At 39.6% G+C, this 19,844-nt stretch overlaps 1 protein-coding gene across 1 annotated transcript in view; it reads right to left on the bottom strand.

Moving 5' to 3' along the window:
* Nucleotides 1-309: 309 nt before the first annotated feature.
* Nucleotides 310-19,844, bottom strand: part of Cmya5 (cardiomyopathy associated 5) — a 90,368-nt gene continuing 70,833 nt past the window's right edge. The window contains exons 10-13 of the mRNA XM_046427744.2: nt 8,583-8,716; nt 7,010-7,109; nt 4,784-4,957; nt 310-1,166 (exon numbers count right to left, since the gene is read on the bottom strand). Coding sequence (XP_046283700.1) covers nt 920-1,166; nt 4,784-4,957; nt 7,010-7,109; nt 8,583-8,716 — 655 coding nt within the window. The 3' untranslated portion in view covers nt 310-919. The remainder of the gene's footprint in view (nt 1,167-4,783; nt 4,958-7,009; nt 7,110-8,582; nt 8,717-19,844) is intronic.

Raw genomic sequence — 19,844 nt, 5'->3', positions numbered from 1 at the left:
TATTGAAAGGCATCTAGGTTGGTTCCACAGTTTAGCTATAGAGAATTGTGCTGCTATAAACATTGATGTGCTTGTGTCCCTGTAGTATGCTGTTTTTAAGTCCTTTGGGTATAGACTGAAGAGAGGGATAGCTGGGTCAAATGGTGGTTCCATTCCCAATTTTAAAATATATGTGTATAAAATTCTCTCATGGAGGTCAATAATAGCACAACCAACTGAAAAGTGATGGGTATTTTGTCTGCATTATGTTCTGGTCCAAAGATGCCGGACTGAGAAGTTTTACACAGTAAGTCCACACATGTTTTGCTTTATAAGAGTCTAAACATTTATTTAACAAAATGAAATTTTCTAATATCTTGCACTTTTCTACACTTAAAATTCCAGGGAAATGAGACTCACATTCTACTGTATACAATATTACAAAAAAAAAAGAGTTCATTATAAATTTAGAACAGCTATAACACCTTTTCTAATGATTAGGATTCATCATCCTTTAGTGAAGCAAGGTGACATTTTCTTGTGGAAAAAGCCATACTTTTGTCAGAGACGTGTCAATAGCACAACCTTATCTCTGATTTGACCTGTCTGTCAGAGCATTACTTTCACCAATAACACAAGTGGAATTCCACTTCTCTATTTTGGTTCCCAGGTCTAGTGAAAACCCTTTTAAGTTAGGAAAAACTCAAACCTGTGAACAAAAGGTTGGGGGTTGTTTTAATTCATCCTCTTTACTCACATACTGCTGTATAAAGTCAAGGTGTTCCTGGTGAGTGTTCTCACATGCTGATTGCTGTGCATGTAGATATCATTAATGTGAATGTGTGGGAGAATTTGCAATAATGTGTAGCACCCAAGAGAAAGAACAACAGCCCCCCCCCTCATTTGAATTCTTGCTCTTGCAAATTCTGAAAGCCAAGGATCACTTATGCCTTACAGAATCCGGGGGCTCTATCCCCAGATGCAAAGTACATTTTCCAGGTTTCTCCAGGGCAAAGGCAGGGTGAACACCCTCATTAAACCTGTGCCTCACAATAAAAAGCAACTGTCCACTCTCAGCATTTATGAATAGAAGTCTCTGGTTGTTGTAGTCTAGCAGAATGCCCACTCTGGCTGGATGTTCTGTCACATGAACATCACTCACAATTCCACTGTAGAAAAATGTGTACCTGAAATGAAACAGAATGGGACATTTTAAAACTTGGAAAAACTTGAAGGATTTGATAAGGAGAATCATTGGTAGATGACCAATTTTTTTCAGTTACAGACTTCAATTAAAAAATAATGAGTTGCAATAATGTGATCCCCAATACTTTAACCAGATTCCTCCAAGATGCTAAAATGCATGGCTCATCTCAACAGACAAGCATTTTTAATAATTTTGCTCCTTTTGCATTAGGAGGCAGTCCCAGAATAGCCAACATATGCCTCCCTTGTGATTTTTCTCAACATTCTAATTCTTTCCCCGCTGCCCACATGTTTTAACTGCCGCATTCATGGTGTGTCATTCTTTTGAATAAGACTCCTTTGAGGCTGCCATGTATTTTTAAAAGTACTGCATGCTTGCCTTCCATACAATGCATTAATTTTTACAGTTTTACCAACTTATAGGAAACTTACATAAGGGCCTTTATGAAGTTTAAGAAAAATTTCATCATTTTTGCCAACTTCATGTTCTCCCAGCCCTAAACCAACTTTCCATTTCATCTTGATGTTTTTGGCATTCTTGCAGCTAGAAGCAGTTGCCTTCCTTTCTCTCTTTAATTCAAATACAGTCAGTTCAACAAGTGTTCCTTGGGCATATATGTGTATCCAGCACTTCCCTAGGAACTCTGTGGGACATGAATGACTACAGAAGGATGTCCTTGCCCTCTGGGAGCCCATATAATATAACACAGGCAGGAAAAAACTGTTACTAACTTAAATAAGAGTAGGGCTGAGAAACTATGTCAGGGCATAGAACGTTCAATTGTTTACTCAACACATTTAATGCACCTGTTTAGTTGTGACGGAAAAGGCGGGAGAAATTGCTGACCAGAAAAGCATAATTTCCCCATGCAAAAAAACCCCACAAGTTTGGAGGTTTGCCCTACCAGTCCTAGAAACTAAGAGTGAGTCCCTGACAGCCGGAGAAGGGAAGGAATGAGAGATGGAAGAGAAGAAAAGACATGAGAGAAAAATCTATGTATGAAGTAGAGCTATGTGGTGACTGGGGTTTCAGGTGTGACTAGGGAGGGGGTCTGTTGTTCTTTCTCTTGGGTGCTACACATTATTGCAAATTATCCCACACATTCACATTAATGATAACTACATGCACAGCAATCAGCACGTGAGAACACAGGAACACTTTGACTTTATGCAGCAGTATGTGAGTAAAGAGGTGACTGGTCAGGCAAGGAGAGTCAAAAGACCTCTAGACCTATAATGTATGCCTTAAAGCCCAGAAGTTCAAGGGCAAGTACTTAGGAAATGGCAAGTTGACAGCTTCACTGCAGAGAAAAGCTCAAGTGGGAAGGCAGAGATGACAGGAGATGGGGAGATAAGTAAGATGCATGTGTTGACCAAAGGCCTTTTCAAAGCCTTGTTAATGAGAGACACAACCAATTATGGAGTTCTAGAATCTGGAGGGCAGACGTGTGTTTCAGGTAGCAACTGAGACCCTGAATTTCAACATTGGGGCTGCTACCCCGTGGGCTCCCCATCCCTCAACCTGGTCCCATTCTTTTGGGCTTCCTGTACCCTGAAGGTAGTCCCACCTGAGTTCTGACATTACTGAAGATGTTTGTAGATTTTTGAACATAAAAGGAAGGGATACAATGAAAACGATGTTTAGAAACACTTTTCATCTGTGGCATGTAGAACAACTTGGAGTGGGCAAAGAATAGCAGCCAACAAATAGGCAGGGTGGCTGTGGTAAAACCAGTAAAGGAGGTGAGGGAGGCTTGGGCTAGGCTGGCAAAGAGGAACAGATAGGAAGACAGCCAGTGAATGCTCCTGAGACTATCCTCAGATCTCCTTTCCAACTGTGACACATTAAAGCTCAGATTCCATGTGAGCAGAATCAAGATTAATATAGCTTGAGTTAAAATCATTAAGCCAGAAAAAGTGAAAAATATAGGAGGGTCTATGGCAGCTGCTCTCCCTGAACCTTAAGTCCCCAGGTTCTCTATGCTGAGACCTCAGAGCAAGAAATGAAGGTGCCTGAGGCTGACCTCACTGTGCTGTGGCCAAAGAGGTCCCTGTCCTCTTCCTTGCAGTATCCCCCCTCTAGGCCTGAAAGAGCCAAAGACCAAATTTGTAGGTTTGAACTTGTCAACAAAATACACAATATATTTTCTATATCCTAGAAATTTTTTTATTGGAGGCTAGTCTTTGGTTTGGGTTCTTATGGATTATTGTGAAATAAATACCTAGTTTTGGCTCCAGATCTGATTGTAAATTCTGGATTTGAGTGATTTCAAATTCTGGGCAGGGGCTGAGTCCTTAAGTATGGCACAGCACTGAATATCAATTAATCTTAATTGCTCTGACTTGATGAAATGTGACTTTAAATAGCACTTGGAGATGGTGTCCTTATGAACCTTCTCAGAGACTCAAACTGTCAAGTAGGATGCAGGGAGAAATGTGCAGCCAAAGATATGCAAAATCTCAATCTGTGGGCCTTTTCTGGGAACTTGCAAGCACTGAAGACTTCCTTTTTAAAGTCTTACATTTGAATAATGTCTCCCATTTGTACACTTTACAATGTCAAAACTCTCCCCTGTCCCTGATTTCATGTGATCCTCATAACCCCAAAGATAGTAGACCAGCTATTACTGTTCCCTGCTGAGACAGGCAAATCATATGAGGCCCGCTTAAAGGGTTAACCAGATTATGGTGAGCACCAAAAGGAATCTAATCAAGGATGGAGCCAGGACTAAAATCAGGGTTTCGGCTCCCAGTTCAGTGCTCTTTCTATTGGACCCTTCCGTGAGCATATCCAGATCACAACATGCTTGCCTTATCTCTCTGCAACCAACACAGGTTCACAGCTTTTTCACATCAACCAACCAAACAATACGAATAATGTAGACCAGGGCTAGACAAACTTTCCGTAAAGGGACAGATAATAAATATCTAAGCATTTGCAGGTCATTCAGTCTCTGACAGATCTGCAAAAGTAGTCACAGATACACAGTAAATGAGCATGACTGTGTTCCAATAAAACTTTATTTACAAAAACAGGCAGAGGGTCCTATTTGGCCAATGGACCATAGTTTGCCAAACCCTGATATGGATGAATGCCTGGGGAGTGCTGGGGATCTACTACTTCTTCCTTTTAGCATCATCCTGTGGTCTCCATCCACCTGGGGTGACTTTAGAAGGAAAATCTGCCCATGCATAATCTAGCAGTTCCTTTCTCTTCCCTATCTCTTGGTCATGAGCTAACTGGGGAGACACATATCCTTCCCTCCCCCTCCAGTCTGCTCTGCATGGCAGGGAGGCTGGCCCAGCCAGGGCTCTAACAGTTGGGTAAGTCTTCTTAATAATAGAACTCAATATAAGGAACCCTCTTGCCCACATTATGATTATGAAGATGCTCTACATTCTCTAAAACCAACTTCCTCAGTAAGCAGAGAAATATTTTAGTCTCTATATACTTATTTGACTCTTGTTGTGCTTCTCAGCTGGCCCAGAACTTGGGTAGAAAAGTGGGATGCTCTTTGTTACATCCCTCAGGGAGTCCTGCCAACACATCTATGCCTGACATTTGGATTTAGTGAGGAGAGGCAAGGCTCTGGCTTACCTCTGTGGCTCAGAGCAGTGCATGTACCATGAGGTCTCCCCTTGTCCCAGAGCCCCAGCCCGCACAGCTGAACTGGAACAGATGCCAAGTCGATATGCTGGGCAGTCTGTGACTGTGGTTTCCCAGTAATGTTGACCACAGGCAGGCAGCTCCTCACCCAGCACTGAGGGGACTCTGCAGGCAAATTGATAAGATTGAGCTTAGCACAGGAATCAGCAGCCTTTATCTATGAGTATCAACAATCAACTTCACACACCCTTTGCCAGAATTCTGTCTTTGGAAACTGCCGGAATTTGAGGACATTCTGTGTTCATTGTGCTCCTACCAATAGTCAGACTGCCCCAGAAATTCCCCAAACTCTCACCATGCTTCTGACATATGTCCCCTGTCTCATACAATACGCACATATGGCACCTTGCATCTCTTAAGAGAGCTGGAGAGCAGGAAATAACTAGAATAATGGTGGGAAGAAAAGAAACGGCACAATCTCTGCTTTTACAAAGAGACAGGAAATACAAGGAGGAGAAGGTGAGGACTATGACTTGCAAGGTTTTCTTCTAAAACTTGCAAAAAAGGGAATCTCCAATATCTTTAGCAATGAGTTCCAGTTTCCACTGACTTCCTTGGACACAACAACCAAAAGAGTGGAGGCTCTTAAATGGCAAGACAGCTGGGAAGCCAGAGCAGAGCAGGGTGTGGAATTGGCCAAGTCTGATTAGGGGGCTTTGCAAAGGCTTTGGTCCCCAGTCTTCATGACTCTGATCTCTTGGATTGGAGTAGGTATCCCTGAGAGGTTGGTTAAAGGCCTCTTTTTGTCTCATCCTATTTTTATAAGAGGCACAGAGAAATGGACCAAAGCACTTTCTGCTGCTGATGTGTGACCTTGTTTGCATGAATTGCTCAGTTTTGCTTAGAAATGGCTGAGACAGCAAGGAGGCATTTTTAATTTCAGCAGCGTTAATATTCAGTCAGCACCTCTCCCTCTCCCTTTAACAGATGAGAAAATGATGAATGCAAGGCAATGTATTTCACTTTCTCATGTCTTTACCCAACAACCTCATTTGAGAGAAGTGGCTACTGACAAGCCCTCACTCCCTGGAGCAAAGCTCTGCTGCCTGATATTTATGAGCTAATTTTCAGGTTAATAATAAATAAATAAAATTCTATAAAATACATTTTACAGTTTTCATCAGTTATTATCTATGAACCCTTACCAATCTCCAGTACATTCTTTTTTCTTTTTTTTTTTTGAGAAATCCAAAAAAGTCAGAAAAGTTCAGTCTATTTCTCAAATCTTTTTTTTTCCCCTCTGAATTCACTCGTGTATATTTTTAGCACCTATGATATTCCAGGTCCCATGTTAGATTGTGGGGATTCAAAGATGCATGAAGCAGGGCTGCTGTCCAACAGTTATTTATGATTGAGTGGTTGGCAAAAGACTTCACAAGTTCTTACTCCTTTTACACATATTAAGATCAGAAGTTACCAGGGCCCAGAGAAGGCTTGACCATTTCCAGGAGCAGGTGACACCTGAGCTGTGCCACAGACGGGCAAGAAACAGCCTCATGGGGAAATAGTCAACTGGCTGCTGGGGACTTTAGTGTGAGCTCTCGATGGCAGCCAACAGCTGGGCACATCAGCCCCCAGCAGCTTGTTTCGAAAGATGTGCACTTACTTTCTCCCATTTGGCCATCCTGACCCTCAAAATAATCATGAGAGGTTGCAGAAAAACTGCAGGCCAGTCACCTCACCCTACCCTGTTTTTGGTTCTTGTTTTCTTTGATGCTTCTATTTGTGGGAGCCACTATAGGGGCAAGATTCTGTGGCCAGAACTAGGAACTCAAGAAAGTGCTCTCTATTCTCTTCTTTTTCAAGTGGTTGATATAAAATCTAGTTTGCTATTGAAATGATAGAATTATTAACTGGACTCTAGTTTTCATTGAAACAGAGATAATACCTTAAAACAGCCAGTGTTTTAACCCAAACCATCTGAGTTTATATTCCGAATAACAATATTGAGACTTGCTCCAAGTTATGAACGCTCACTGCCACGTTCCCCTTCCTGATAAACCCCGACAGCTAGAAGGGTGTGCACATATTAATATTCAAATTGCATCCAGGCAAGTTAATTAAACCAAGGATACACTCAGGTGAGGCCACGCCAAGGCAACTCACTCCAACACCACTGCTGAGTGTCAGCCGCTTGTACTTTCTTCCTCTACTTACTCTCTTAGCCGTCTCCTCTCAGTGAAGCTGATCACTGTCCCATTGGAGGAAATCTGCAGGGCAGGATGAGCTGTTTCTCTCAACAAGAGAAATCTGGTTCCTGTGGCAATTAAGAAAACAGAATGACAATATTACCACAATGGCAAGGGCTACCCCAAGCTCCACATTTCAGACCTAGGCTTCCTTTCCCCTGATGTCAAAATCCCTTGCTCAGGGTTTCAGATACACAGCTGAAATGTCATTTCAGGCATTAGTGGATGCCTGGCTGGTTACCTCTGGCTGGTGCTGCAGGGATATCCTCCTCGGTGTATCCTGTGCTAGAGCTCACTCTGCTATGCTCCTTGGACCAGCAGCGTTCACATTCCTGGAAACTAGTTAAAAATGCAGAATTTCTGGCCCCCTCCCAGACCTCCTGAATCAGAATTTGTACTTTAACAAGCTCTTCAGAAGATTTGGGTGCATATTAAAATTAGGGGTGCACTGGTATAACCTATAAGAAAGGTCCTAATGAGGGATGGTACAGGCACCATATTGTAGCGACAGAGACACCATTCCTGGGTAAAACCCTCACATCTTCTCTTCCTGAACTCCAAGCTGGCCCTCCCTAGGAAAACAAGCAATCACCATGCACAAGCTTTTGCTGGTTAAGCAAATGACTTAATGTGGCCCCCTCAATCCTGTGCCATCTCTAAATCTAGAATAAGGTAATAAAATGATCACTTTTCCATTCTTCACTTCCTTTTCACAATAACTGAGAATGACTAAACATTTTATTGTTGGCATCTTCTGGGTATTTTTCCCAAAATGTCATTGAACAATTTTATGACTTGAGTTACGCATCTATTCATTCATTCATTCAACAAATATTAATGAGCACAAATGAGAATAAGCAGAACAAGACTGGAAACTTGCCAGGCCTGTAATCCCAGCAACTCGGGAGGCTGAGGCAGGAAGATCATAAGTTCTAAGTTAGCCTCTGCAATTTAGTGAGGCCCTAAGCAACTTAGCAAGACCGTCTCAAAATATAAAATAAAAAGAGCTGGGGAATGTGGCTTAATGGTTAACTGCACTTGGGTTCAGTTCCTGGTACAAAAAAGAAAAAAAAATACTGGAAACTTCTTCACAGAGTTTCTCTCTCTCTCTCTCTCTCTCTCTCTCTCTCTCTCTCTCTCTCTCTCTCTCTCTCTCACACACACACACACACACACACACACACACATCTACAAATTACATACATTGTGAGACACAAATCATCTGGAGAGATTTCTAAAACCACAAATATTCAAGCCTATCCCCAGATGAATTAAATCAATTTCTCTGGGAGTGGGGCCAGGGCATCAATATTTTTTAAGCACCCTGACTGATTGCTAATAGCAGCCAACTTTGAAAACCTCTGAACCAGAAAATAAAAGAAACATCTAGACCCCTGACCTTGGGACCTTAGGACAGAAACCTAGCACTGACAGTAGGTTGGTACCTTTATGAAGTTTCCCTCAAGGATCTCTTCTCTGGGTGGTAGAAAGGAAGAGAAGAAAATACAGATATGGCTTACTATGTATAAAGGAAAAAGTACCTCTGGTGGAGACGAGAGCAGCTTCACTCTGTTCACTTGTCCCAAATGCATTGATGGCTCTCACGTAGAAAAAGTAATTGTCATTGGGTTGGAGGTTAACCTTTAACTGCAGTCCTTTAATTCCAGAGAAGGATCTAAATACAGAGGGAAAATAATTTTAAATTTAATGACTCATTTCATTTCTGCAATAAAATAACATTTTTATTAATAACAAATAACTTATTTTCTTCTTTTTATTACCATAGATGTGACCATTGTTATCAAGACAGATTCTATAAAATGGCCATTGTCCACTAAGATTATTTTATCAAATTACTTCTATTTTTGTCAGCTTTTGACAAGTATGTGTCTTCCAGAATGCTCTTTGGAACAGAACCAGACAGCTTTAAAAAAAAAAATCTGAAGAAAGACATAATTTTGTGGTTAACGAATCTCTAGGAATATATTTATTTTATTTATTAATTTTTGGCTGAGAGGACACTTTGGGATTAAGATGATGTTAAACCAATTTATAATATGAAGGAGCCTAATTATCTCATTAACATATCCCAAATGTGGAAGCTTAGTTTAAGTAATGATGATCTTGTATATTGTCATTATGCCAAAGTCATCAAAGTTAATAGAAACTGCAAATCTTTAAGAAAAAATATATATATTATTTATTTACTTTTTGAGGTGCTGGGGATCAAACTCTGGGCCTCACACATGCTAGGCAAGCCTCCTACCACTCAGACGCATCTCCAGCCCAACAAAATCTTTTAAAGCCAACAATTCTGGGCAGAGGGTGGGGGAGGCCCCTCAAAGTTTTCCCAAAAATGTCTTCCTCTTAAAGTTATTCCTACATCATTCGTTTAAATTAAAAGAAAATTGCTGGTAGTGGTATCTAGTTGGCAGTGAAGTAGGCAAGTATACCACTTAAATATAAGTAGTACTGCTGAATTTGAAGAAGGCACTCTCTGGAGTTGCCAATGAGCTGGAATAGTTTTGAGCTTCTTTTCCATTCTCTTTAATCTGCTTGATAACATGGCCTAGAGCATAGATACAAAAAAAGCACACAAGCCTCTTTCTTTAAGCCTCCGTTTAGAAAAGCCTAAGAAGAGCTACAAGTTAGGCTTCTTGCTAATGGAAGAATTCCTAGCCTAGCTGCTAGGGAGCCAGAGCCCTGTTCCTAGGAGATGTGCACTGGATGGTAGTCAATGAAAATAACAGCACGATTGCTTTCACATTCATCTTCAGGAGGGTTGGAGGGGGTTTTGTTTGTTTGTTTGTTTATTTCTTCATGTCTCAAAACCCACCTTAGAGAGTAACATGGAGAATTAGAAAAACATATCATTGACTCAGAAAACTAATCAAAAACTTCTTAAAAGCAAACAATCTGTATGGAATAACATTCCTGCCCCTGCCCCATGTCTAAAAGTACAAAATCCACAATTTAGTCCTAACAAGGAAGGGGAGGAGAGCAGGCTGGACCTATCTGTGTATCTGCTTTTTGGTGCCTGTGCCTGGAAAATGTCTGTACAAACTCTTCAAATTATACTGGTTGCTATTTCTGACCTGTCACCTGACCAGGCCCTCCATAGAGAATTATCTTTAGATGCACTGAGGATGGATGGATGAGCATGATCCCCGTGACCACTGACAACTAACTATCTGCAGTTAGTTAATGGAAAACCATGTTCTATGACTGGGAATGTAATTCCTGACTAATATCTACAATATTATTCTAGGGTACATGTACTGCTTATCTTATTTAAATTGATGATTAAAATATGTTTTAAATGAACATTAATTATAATTAGTAATAAAGTTATTGTCTCAATAAGCATACTCAGCCTGAACTGAATTTCAGACTTCATTGACTCATTAAATAAATATTTACGGATCACTTGCAATGTTTCCAGGCCCTATCTCTGCCTGTCACCCTGATGCCTGAAGGGGAAGTGGCAAGGACAGATAAGGAAATTTTAGCTCTAGATACCACACAGAATACACTGGCTTCATTTTGTGACAATGCAGCTGTTACATACCAAGTATGCTGCTTTTTAGGGAAGTATTTGCTTTCCAGTTATATAAAGTCTGCCAAGGAGGAAATTCCATATTCATCATTGACCACATGCTGTGTCTCATTACTCAGGTGAAAAAAGAAAGGTTTACATGACACTGAAGTAAAATATGGGATGACGTTGTGTTTTCAGTGTTTGAAACAGGTCGTGTAGGTTCAACAAACATGAATAAGACACTCATTGAATCCGTAAAATAAAAGCACCAGGCACAAAAACAAAAGTACTATGAAGTGTGGTGATGTTTAATTGTTCACAAGTTGCCATGTCATGCTCAAGCACCGAGAACAAAGTGAAAAAGATCAGATTCAACGGCTCATTGCCATGTCTGTTCATCCCATCTGAATCCACTCAGATGTCATCCAAGTTTTCGTGTCAGCTGTCCCTGCTTTTAGTCAAATGAAAACAAACACTTTTGGAATTTGTAATCTGAAGAGTGGTGCCCTTCCATAGAGTATGACTTTCTTATTTCAAAAACAAAAAAACTCATAATTGCAACTCAATCCACATGGCTCATAATGAACTTTATACCTAGTTTGCATTAGAATTCAAGTTCACAGGATACCCAAAGTATAAGTTTATAAGTCCCCAAATCTCTCCATCAATGGGACAAAGGACCTTTGTTAAGCTCCAACACTGTAAAGCAGAAAAACAAGACTTACAGGAGACCTGCTGTCTCCTCAGAAACCCAGAGGACTGTCTTGTGGGTGAGACACTGGTCTCCTTGGCCATTGTTTCAGAGGGCAAACACTGGAAGCCACTAGAAGGCTGATAGATGCTCAATGTAAGAAAGGGCTTTCAAATATCAGTAAAGTAGAGGGAAGGGAACAGGGATTGGGATGAGGGGAGGCAAAGGGGAAGTACTGGGGATTGAATTAGAGCAAATTATATTCCTTGATTTTATAATTATGTCAAAGTGAATCCTAATGTTATGTTATAACTAAAAAGAAGAAGAAGAAAGAAAGAAGGTCTTCATAGCTCGAGTCCTTTCACTCTTTAGTTTTTGCAAGGAATAACTGGGAAATTTACCACCACTGACCATGGATAATAGGGCAAGAATCATGTAAAGTAAGAACTAAAAAGGAGCTTCAGAAAATAAGAAATCATTAGGGACACAATGCATATGGGTTGGGAATTACTGAATGCATTAAGTCAGAGACATGAAATTAAAAGAAAAACGGGGTAGCTGGGATTGTGGCTCAGTCGTAGAGTGCTCATCTCACATGTGTGAGGCACTGGGTTCAATCCTCGCACCACAAAAAAATAAATAAATAAAATAAAGGTATTGTGTCCATCTACACCCAAAATAAATATTTTTTAAAAATAAGAATTGGGTTCCTATACTCCAAAGACAAATCAGCTGGAAGAGAAATTAGGGAAACCATCCTATTCACAACAGCCTCAAAAAAAAAAAAAAAAAAAAAAAACCTTGAGAATCAATTAACAATCTAAGAGGTGAAGAACTCTAGAATGAAAACTAAAGACCACCAAAGAAAGAAATTGAGGGAGACATTAGAAGATGGAAAGACCTTCCATGTTCTTGGATAGGCAGAATTAATATTGTCAAAATGGCCATACTACCAAAAGTGCTGTACAGATTCAATACAATTCCCATTAAAATTCCAATGATGTTCTTCATAGAAATAGAAAAAGTGTCCTTTTGAAAGAATAAAAGAACTAGAATAGTCGAAGCAATCCTTAGAAAGAAAGATGAAGCAGGAAGCATTACAATACCAGACCTTAAATTATACTACAGAGCTATAGTAACAAAGAAGGCATAGTAGTAGCACCAAAACAGGAAAGAAGACCAAAATAACAGAATAGAAGACACAGAGACCAACCCATAATAATCAAAACAGTGCAGTGTGGGACAATAACTAGATGAGTGAATGGAACAGATTATAAAGCCAAACACATAATCTCCTGAATACATACTTAATAATAATGAAAGCATTTCAAATAAAAAGGAGAAATGATAGGTTTTATTGTTAGAAGAGCTGGATAGTCATACTAAAATAAATAAAGTTGGATATCCTACTTCCTATTCAAATAAATTCCAAATGATAAAATATCTAGTTTTAAAAATAAAATTATCAGCTATTATACAAAGCCTGGGAGAAAAATATATATATATGTATATATACACAGAGTGTGTTTTTATGTGTGCAAGAGAGTGCGAGAGAGAGAAGGCATTTTAAAATATTACACAAAAAAATAAAAGTTATTTTCAAAAAAGACTGATAAATTCAACTATATTAATATTAAAAATGCATGGCAAAAAATATCAAAGTTTCACAACTCACATCACACATGAAAGCAACTTCCTTCCTCAAAGGGAAAAAAAAAAAAAGCTTCTACAAATCAATAAGAAAAAAATGCCCCAATCTAACAGGGAAAAAAAAAAAAAGTAAATCAAATGAACAGTTCATAAAAAGGAAGTATACAGCTCTGAAATGTAAGAAAAGATGTTCCATCCAACAATAGAAATGCATGCTTTAACTATAATAAGATTCTATTTTCTATATATCAAAGATTGTAAGTTTTATCATATATATAGGCAAAGGTACAAGCCAAGCACCCTTATACACTGCTAGCCCAGCATCAACTTTATGACCTCTAAAGGACACAGTTTGGTGATATCTATCCAAATTTAAAATGTCTTTTAACCAGTCATGCTCCTTTGAGAAATTTATCCCACAAATGATATTTGCACATGTGTGGAATTATATGTGTTCCATGTTGCTCACTGCAGCATTGTTTATGCTAGCCGGAGAATGGAACAACTTAAATGTCTCTCAACTGGTCAAATAAATTAAATTATAGCATTAAAACAGAATGCAATGGAGTTGTTTTTTAATCGAGGCAGTTCCAAATGTATTGATATGGGATGCTTCCCAAGGCGAAAATTTTTAAGCAAGAAAAGCAAGGTGGTTGAAATATACACAGTATACTTCCATTTGTTGAAAAACTACAGATGCTTGTATATGCACAGACTGTCTAAAAGTATACATATATGAATCAGGTAACAGTAGTGGTCTCCTAGGATGAGAAGTGAGTAGGTAAGAATAGGGTGAAAGGAAACTAATTTTCACTGTATTCCCTTCTCTATCTTTTGAATCTGTACCAAAGGCATCTACCCAAAATTTACCCAAAATTAATTAATTTACTTTTAAGAGCTATATTGCCAGGTCAGGAAGGCGTTTAGGAGTTGGTTAAATGTGTTTGCAGAATCTCGATGTGCGCATTTGTTCAAACACAGTAAAGTAGCTTGTTTCTCCGTGCTGCCATGTTTAACACCTGGGTCTGAATGCCTTTCTCCCCAGGGGAGGAGGCAGTCTGTGTACAAACAATATGGAGGAAGCCAGTGCCTTGACTCCTGGAAGCAGCCTACAGATAGTGCTGTCACTGCAGTGCACAGCAGATGGTTAAGCATGAATTGTTTTTTAAAAACACAGTTGGCTCTTACTGGCATTCACATTGGCAGCACCAACATCCAGCCAGTCAGTCAACACCATTTACTGTGAACTGTGAACAGAGCGCATGTGGGCCCTGTGGGGCCTGCTAGAGAAGCAGTGCTTCCCAATGGGACCAGGCCTCCTGTGCAGTCTACACTAGGCTCTCTTAAGAGGGGCTGGTGAGTCGGAATGTTAACCAATCATTCCACTCAATTTTTATGATCAGTGAGGTTTGGGAAACACAATAGTGTGAGGTGTGAAGGGGTAGAAAGGAGAAACAAGAAAACTACTTGATAACATAAGCAATGTGGGCTGGGGTTGTGGCTCAGCGGTAGGACACTCCACCTAGCACATGCAAGGCCCTGAGTTCGATCCTCAGCCCCACATAAAAATAAATAAAATAAAGGTATTGTGTTCAACTACAACCAAAAAATAAATATTAAAAAAAACACACATAAGCCATGTTAAATAAAGAACAACTAACCCAGTAGCCTTGACTATTTGAAGCAATTCATAAAATCTTAACTAAATATAAATGTGGAAATTTTGTTTAGGATGAAGATTTTTCATTAAATCAGGATCAAGAAGAAAAAATTTTATATATTTATTCTTTTTTTTAAGAAAAACTTGGTCAATAAAAAATTTTGAACAGAACTATTTTTCTTTGTTAAAGTAAGAATATTAAGAGACTGGGTGTTAACTAAATGTCAATATTAGTTCATAATAGTATTAAGAAAATTAAAAAAAAAAAAAAAACAGGGGCTGAATGCTTACAGCCATGGGACTTAATCTTCCCTGTAGTTAGAATCTCTCATAAAATCAACATGAGCCAAAGGTTCCAATAGAAGGAGCCTGGGGTTTTGTTGTCTCCATAGTTTTCCTCCAAAGCCTGAATGATACCATTTATAATTCAGGCAGAGAATCCCAGGAGCCTCATAGCATTCATTCCTCTGGATTCTCTAAGCTCTCCTTTAGCACTCCCTGGCCACATATGTGGACAATTACTTTAGGTCCCCACTAGACTTGCCCACACAGAACAGTTATTTACCATTAATGCTTTCAGATCTCGTTTTAAAAAAAAATCACATAGAGAATGTTTTTGCATCTTTTGTAAAACTGCTCTTAAAGACAATCGCTATTATCTTGTTCAATAGCCCTTATATAAAGATCTACATGAAAAATTCATCTTAGAGCTGAATGTCAAGAAATATAATTGTCTTAGTGAAATGTTGTGTTTCCTTTTAGAAAAGAGATGAGTTATGTAATTTCTTTCTTCTCCCTCTTGCTCTCTCCCCCCTCTCCAGTTTTCACTTGAGCTGCCAGGAAGTTCAGATTTGAATTCTATGTTTCATTGAGGTACTGTTCTTAATCTGTGCTTTTGGATACAGTCTCCTCACCCCTGCGTTATTATCTGCCTCTTGTTCTTACAGGGCTGTTTTAGGGGTTCTGTCATGTCTGGGTCTTCTACTGTGAACAACTTGAATACTTTTGGAAACTGACACAACCTAAGTTAGAAGTGAAGGGACAGGTTGAGTTTCCATTGATTGAGATTTTACTTACAACCAGGAGGTGCATGAGATTTTTTTTAATGGTCAAAGTCAAATTAGATTCATTTGGAAAGAAAGATTTCATGTCGCTAAGAGGCTGAGCCGCCCCCTCCCCCTGCACCGGCAAGGTAGAGGGAACTGTGACCACGCACAGAGCAGGCCCAGCGGCCTGCTGAGGGGCAGAGCTGCCCCCCACCCCCCGCGCCTGCCAGGTAGGTGGAACTGTGACCACGCACAGAGCAGGCCCAACGGCCTGCTGAGGGGCAGAGCTGCCCCCCACCCCCCGCGCCTGCCAGGTAGGTGGAACTGTGACCACGGACAGAAAAGGCCCAGGGGCCCGCGGCGGGACAGAGCTTCCAATCACTCCTGCAAGGTAGGCGGGCCTGCGACCCACCAGCAGAAGAGGAGCAGCGACCTGCTGAGAGGCAGAGCCGCCCCCTCCCCCCAGCGCCTGCAAGGTAGACGGAACTGTGACCACCATCAGAACAGGCCAGACCTGCAACCGAGAGACAGAACAGGCCCAGTGGCCTGAGGAAGGGTAGAGCCGCCCCCCCCCCCCCGCGCCTGCAAGGTAGGCACACCTGCGACCCACTGGCAGTACAGCCCCAGAGGCCTGCAGAGGGGCAGTGCCGCTGCCTGCGCCTGCAAAGTAGACAGAACTGTGACCACCGACAGAACAAGCCTAGCGGCCCACAGAGGGACAGAGCCGCCACCCACGCCTGCGAGGGAGACTTTGCAACTATACAAGACCAATATAAATATATAGGGGGAAAATTCAATAGCACAACAGTTTCACCAAGTAGAAAGGAACGCGAACAGTATGAAGAGACAAGGAAAGAAAGGACCACAAGCATTGCAGGTCAACTCAACGTTAGAAGAGGTAATAGCTGCAGCAGATGGAATGTCAGATAAAGAATTCAGGATATACATGCTTCAGATGATCTGGAGTCTCAAGGAAGACATCAGACAGCAAAATCAGACAATGAAAGATCACTTCAACAATGAATTACATAAACAAATCCAAGAAGCAAAAGATCAACTATACAGGGAAATAGAGGTTATAAAAAACAAACAAACAGAAATCCTAGAAATGCAGGAAGCAATAAGCCAACTTAAAAACTCAATTGAGAATACTACCAGCAGAGTAGAACACTTAGAAGACAGAACATCAGACAATGAAGACAAAGTATTTCAACTTGAAAAGAACATAGACAGCTCAGCAAGACTGTTAAGAAACCATGAGCAGAACATCCAAGAAATATGGGATAACATCAAGAGACCAAATTTAAGAGTCATTGGGATACAGGAAGGGACAGAATTTCAAACGAAAGGAATGAGCAATCTATTCAATGAAATAATACGAGAAAACTTCCCAGACTTGAAGAATGAGACAGAACCCCAAATCCTAGAAGCCTACAGGACGCCGAATGTGCAAAATCATAAGAGACCCACACCTAGACACATTATAATGAAGATGCCCAACATACAGAATAAGGAGAGAATTTTAAAAGCTACAAGAGAAAGGAAGCAGATCACATTTAGGGGTAAGCCAATCAGGATAACAGCTGATCTTTCAACACAGACTCTGAAAGCTAGAAGATCCTGGAATAACATATTTCAAACACTGAAAGAAAATGGGTTCCAACCAAGAATTGTGTTTCCAGCGAAATTAAGCTTCAGGGTGGAAGATGAAATTAAAACCTTCCACGATAAACAAAAGTTAAAAGAATTTGCAGCTAGAAAACCATCTCTTCAAAACATCCTTGGCAAAACATTACAGGAAGAGGAAATGGAAAATAACAATGAAAACCAACAGTGGGAGGTAGGACACTAAAGGGGGGAAAATAATCAAAGAGGAAAACAAACCATGTTTAGTAACATAAATAAACAAATATGGCTGGAACAACAACCCATATCTCAATAATAACCCTAAATGTTAATGGCTTAAACTCACCAATCAAGAGACACAGGCTAGTAGAATGGATCACAAAACAAGACCCAACAATATGCTGCCTACAGGAGACGCATTTGATAGGAAAAGACATACATAGGCTGAAGGTGAAAGGTTGGGAAAAATCATATCACTCATATGGACTTCGGAAACAAGCAGGAGTATCCATACTCATATCAAATAAAATAGATTTCAAGCCAAAGTTAATCAAAAGGGATAAAGAGGGACACTACATACTGCTCAAGGGAACCATACACCAACAAGACATAACAATCATAAATATATATGCCCCAAACAATGGTGCAGCTATGTTCATCAAACAAACTCTTCTCAAGTTCAAGAGTCTAATAGACCACCATACAATAATCATGGGAGACTTCAACACACCTCTATCACCACTGGACAGATCTTCCAAACAAAAGTTGAATAAGGAAACTATAGAACTTAATAACACAATTAATAACCTAGACTTAATTGACATATATAGAATATACCACCCAACATCAAGCAGTTACACTTTTTTCTCAGCAGCACATGGATCCTTCTCAAAAATAGATCATATATTATGTCACAGGGAAACTCTTAGACAATATAAAGGAGTAGAGATAATACCATGCATCCTATCTGATCATAATGGAATGGAACTGAAAATCAATGATAAAAGAAGGAAGGGAAAAGAATACATCACTTGGAGAATGAACAATAGGTTACTGAACGATCAATGGGTTATAGAAGACATCAAGGAAGAAATTAAAAAATTCTTAGAGATTAATGAAAACACAGACACAACATATCGGAATCTATGGGACACATTGAAAGCAGTTCTAAGAGGAAAATTCATTGCTTGGAGTTCATTCCTTAAAAAAAGAAAAAACCAACAAATAAATGATCTCATACTTCATCTCAAAATCCTAGAAAAAGAAGAGCAAAACAACAGCAAAAGAAGTAGAAGGCAAGAAATAATTAAAATCAGAGCTGAAATTAATGAAATAGAAACAAAAGAAACAATTGAAAAAAGTGACAAAACTAAAAGTTGGTTCTTTGAAAAAATAAACAAAATCGACAGACCCTTAGCCATGCTAGCGAAGAGAAGAAGAGAGAGAACTCAAATTACTAACATACGGGATGGAAGAGGCAATATCACAACAGACACTTCAGAAATACAGAAGATAATCAAAAATTATTTTGAATCCTTATACTCCAATAAATTAGAAGATAGTGAAGGCATAGATAAATTTCTTAAGTCATATGATCTGCCCAGATTGAGTCAGGAGGATATAGACAACCTAAACAGACCAATATCAATTGAGGAAATAGAAGAAACCATCAAAAGACTACCAACTAAGAAAAGCCCAGGACCGGATGGGTATACAGCAGAGTTTTACAAAACCTTTAAAGAGGAACTAATACCAATACTTTTCAAGCTACTTCGGGAAATAGAAAAAGAGGGAGAACTTCCAAATTCATTCTACGAGGCCAACATCACCCTGATACCTAAACCAGACAAAGACACTTCAAAGAAAGAAAACTACAGACCAATATCTCTAATGAACCTAGATGCAAAAATCCTCAATAAAATTCTGGCCACTCGGATACAAAAACTTATCAAAAAAATTGTGCACCATGATCAAGTAGGATTCATCCCTGGGATGCAAGGCTGGTTCAATATACGGAAATCAATAAATGTTATTCACCACATCAATAGACTTAAAAATAAGAATCATATGATCATCTCGATAGATGCGGAAAAAGCATTCGACAAAGTACAGCATCCCTTTATGTTCAAAACTCTAGAAAAACTAGGGATAACAGGAACATACCTCAATATTGTAAAAGCAATCTATGCTAAGCCTCAGGCCAGCATCATTCTGAATGGAGAAAAATTGAAGGCATTCCCTCTAAAATCTGGAACAAGACAGGGATGCCCTCTCTCACCACTTCTGTTCAACATAGTTCTCGAAACACTGGCCAGAGCAATTAGACAGACGAAAGAAATTAAAGGCATCAAAATAGGAAAAGAAGAACTGAAATTATCACTATTTGCAGAGGACATGATTCTATACCTAGCAGACCCAAAAGGGTCTACAAAGAAACTATTAGAGCTAATAAATGAATTCAGCAAAGTGGCAGGATATAAAATCAACACACATAAATCAAAGGCATTCCTGTATATCAGCGACAAAGCCTCTGAAATGGAAATGAGGACAACCACTCCATTCACAATATCTTCAAAAAAAATAAAATACTTG

The sequence above is a fragment of the Marmota monax genome, unplaced genomic scaffold, assembly GCF_021218885.2.
Source record: "Marmota monax isolate L192 unplaced genomic scaffold, Marmota_monax_Labrador192_F-V1.1 WCK01_AAM20220418_F8-fsc00018, whole genome shotgun sequence".
Classification (NCBI taxonomy): domain Eukaryota; kingdom Metazoa; phylum Chordata; class Mammalia; order Rodentia; family Sciuridae; genus Marmota; species Marmota monax.
The sequence above is the reverse complement of the archived record's forward strand: the minus strand, read 5'-3'. Positions and strand labels throughout refer to the sequence as shown.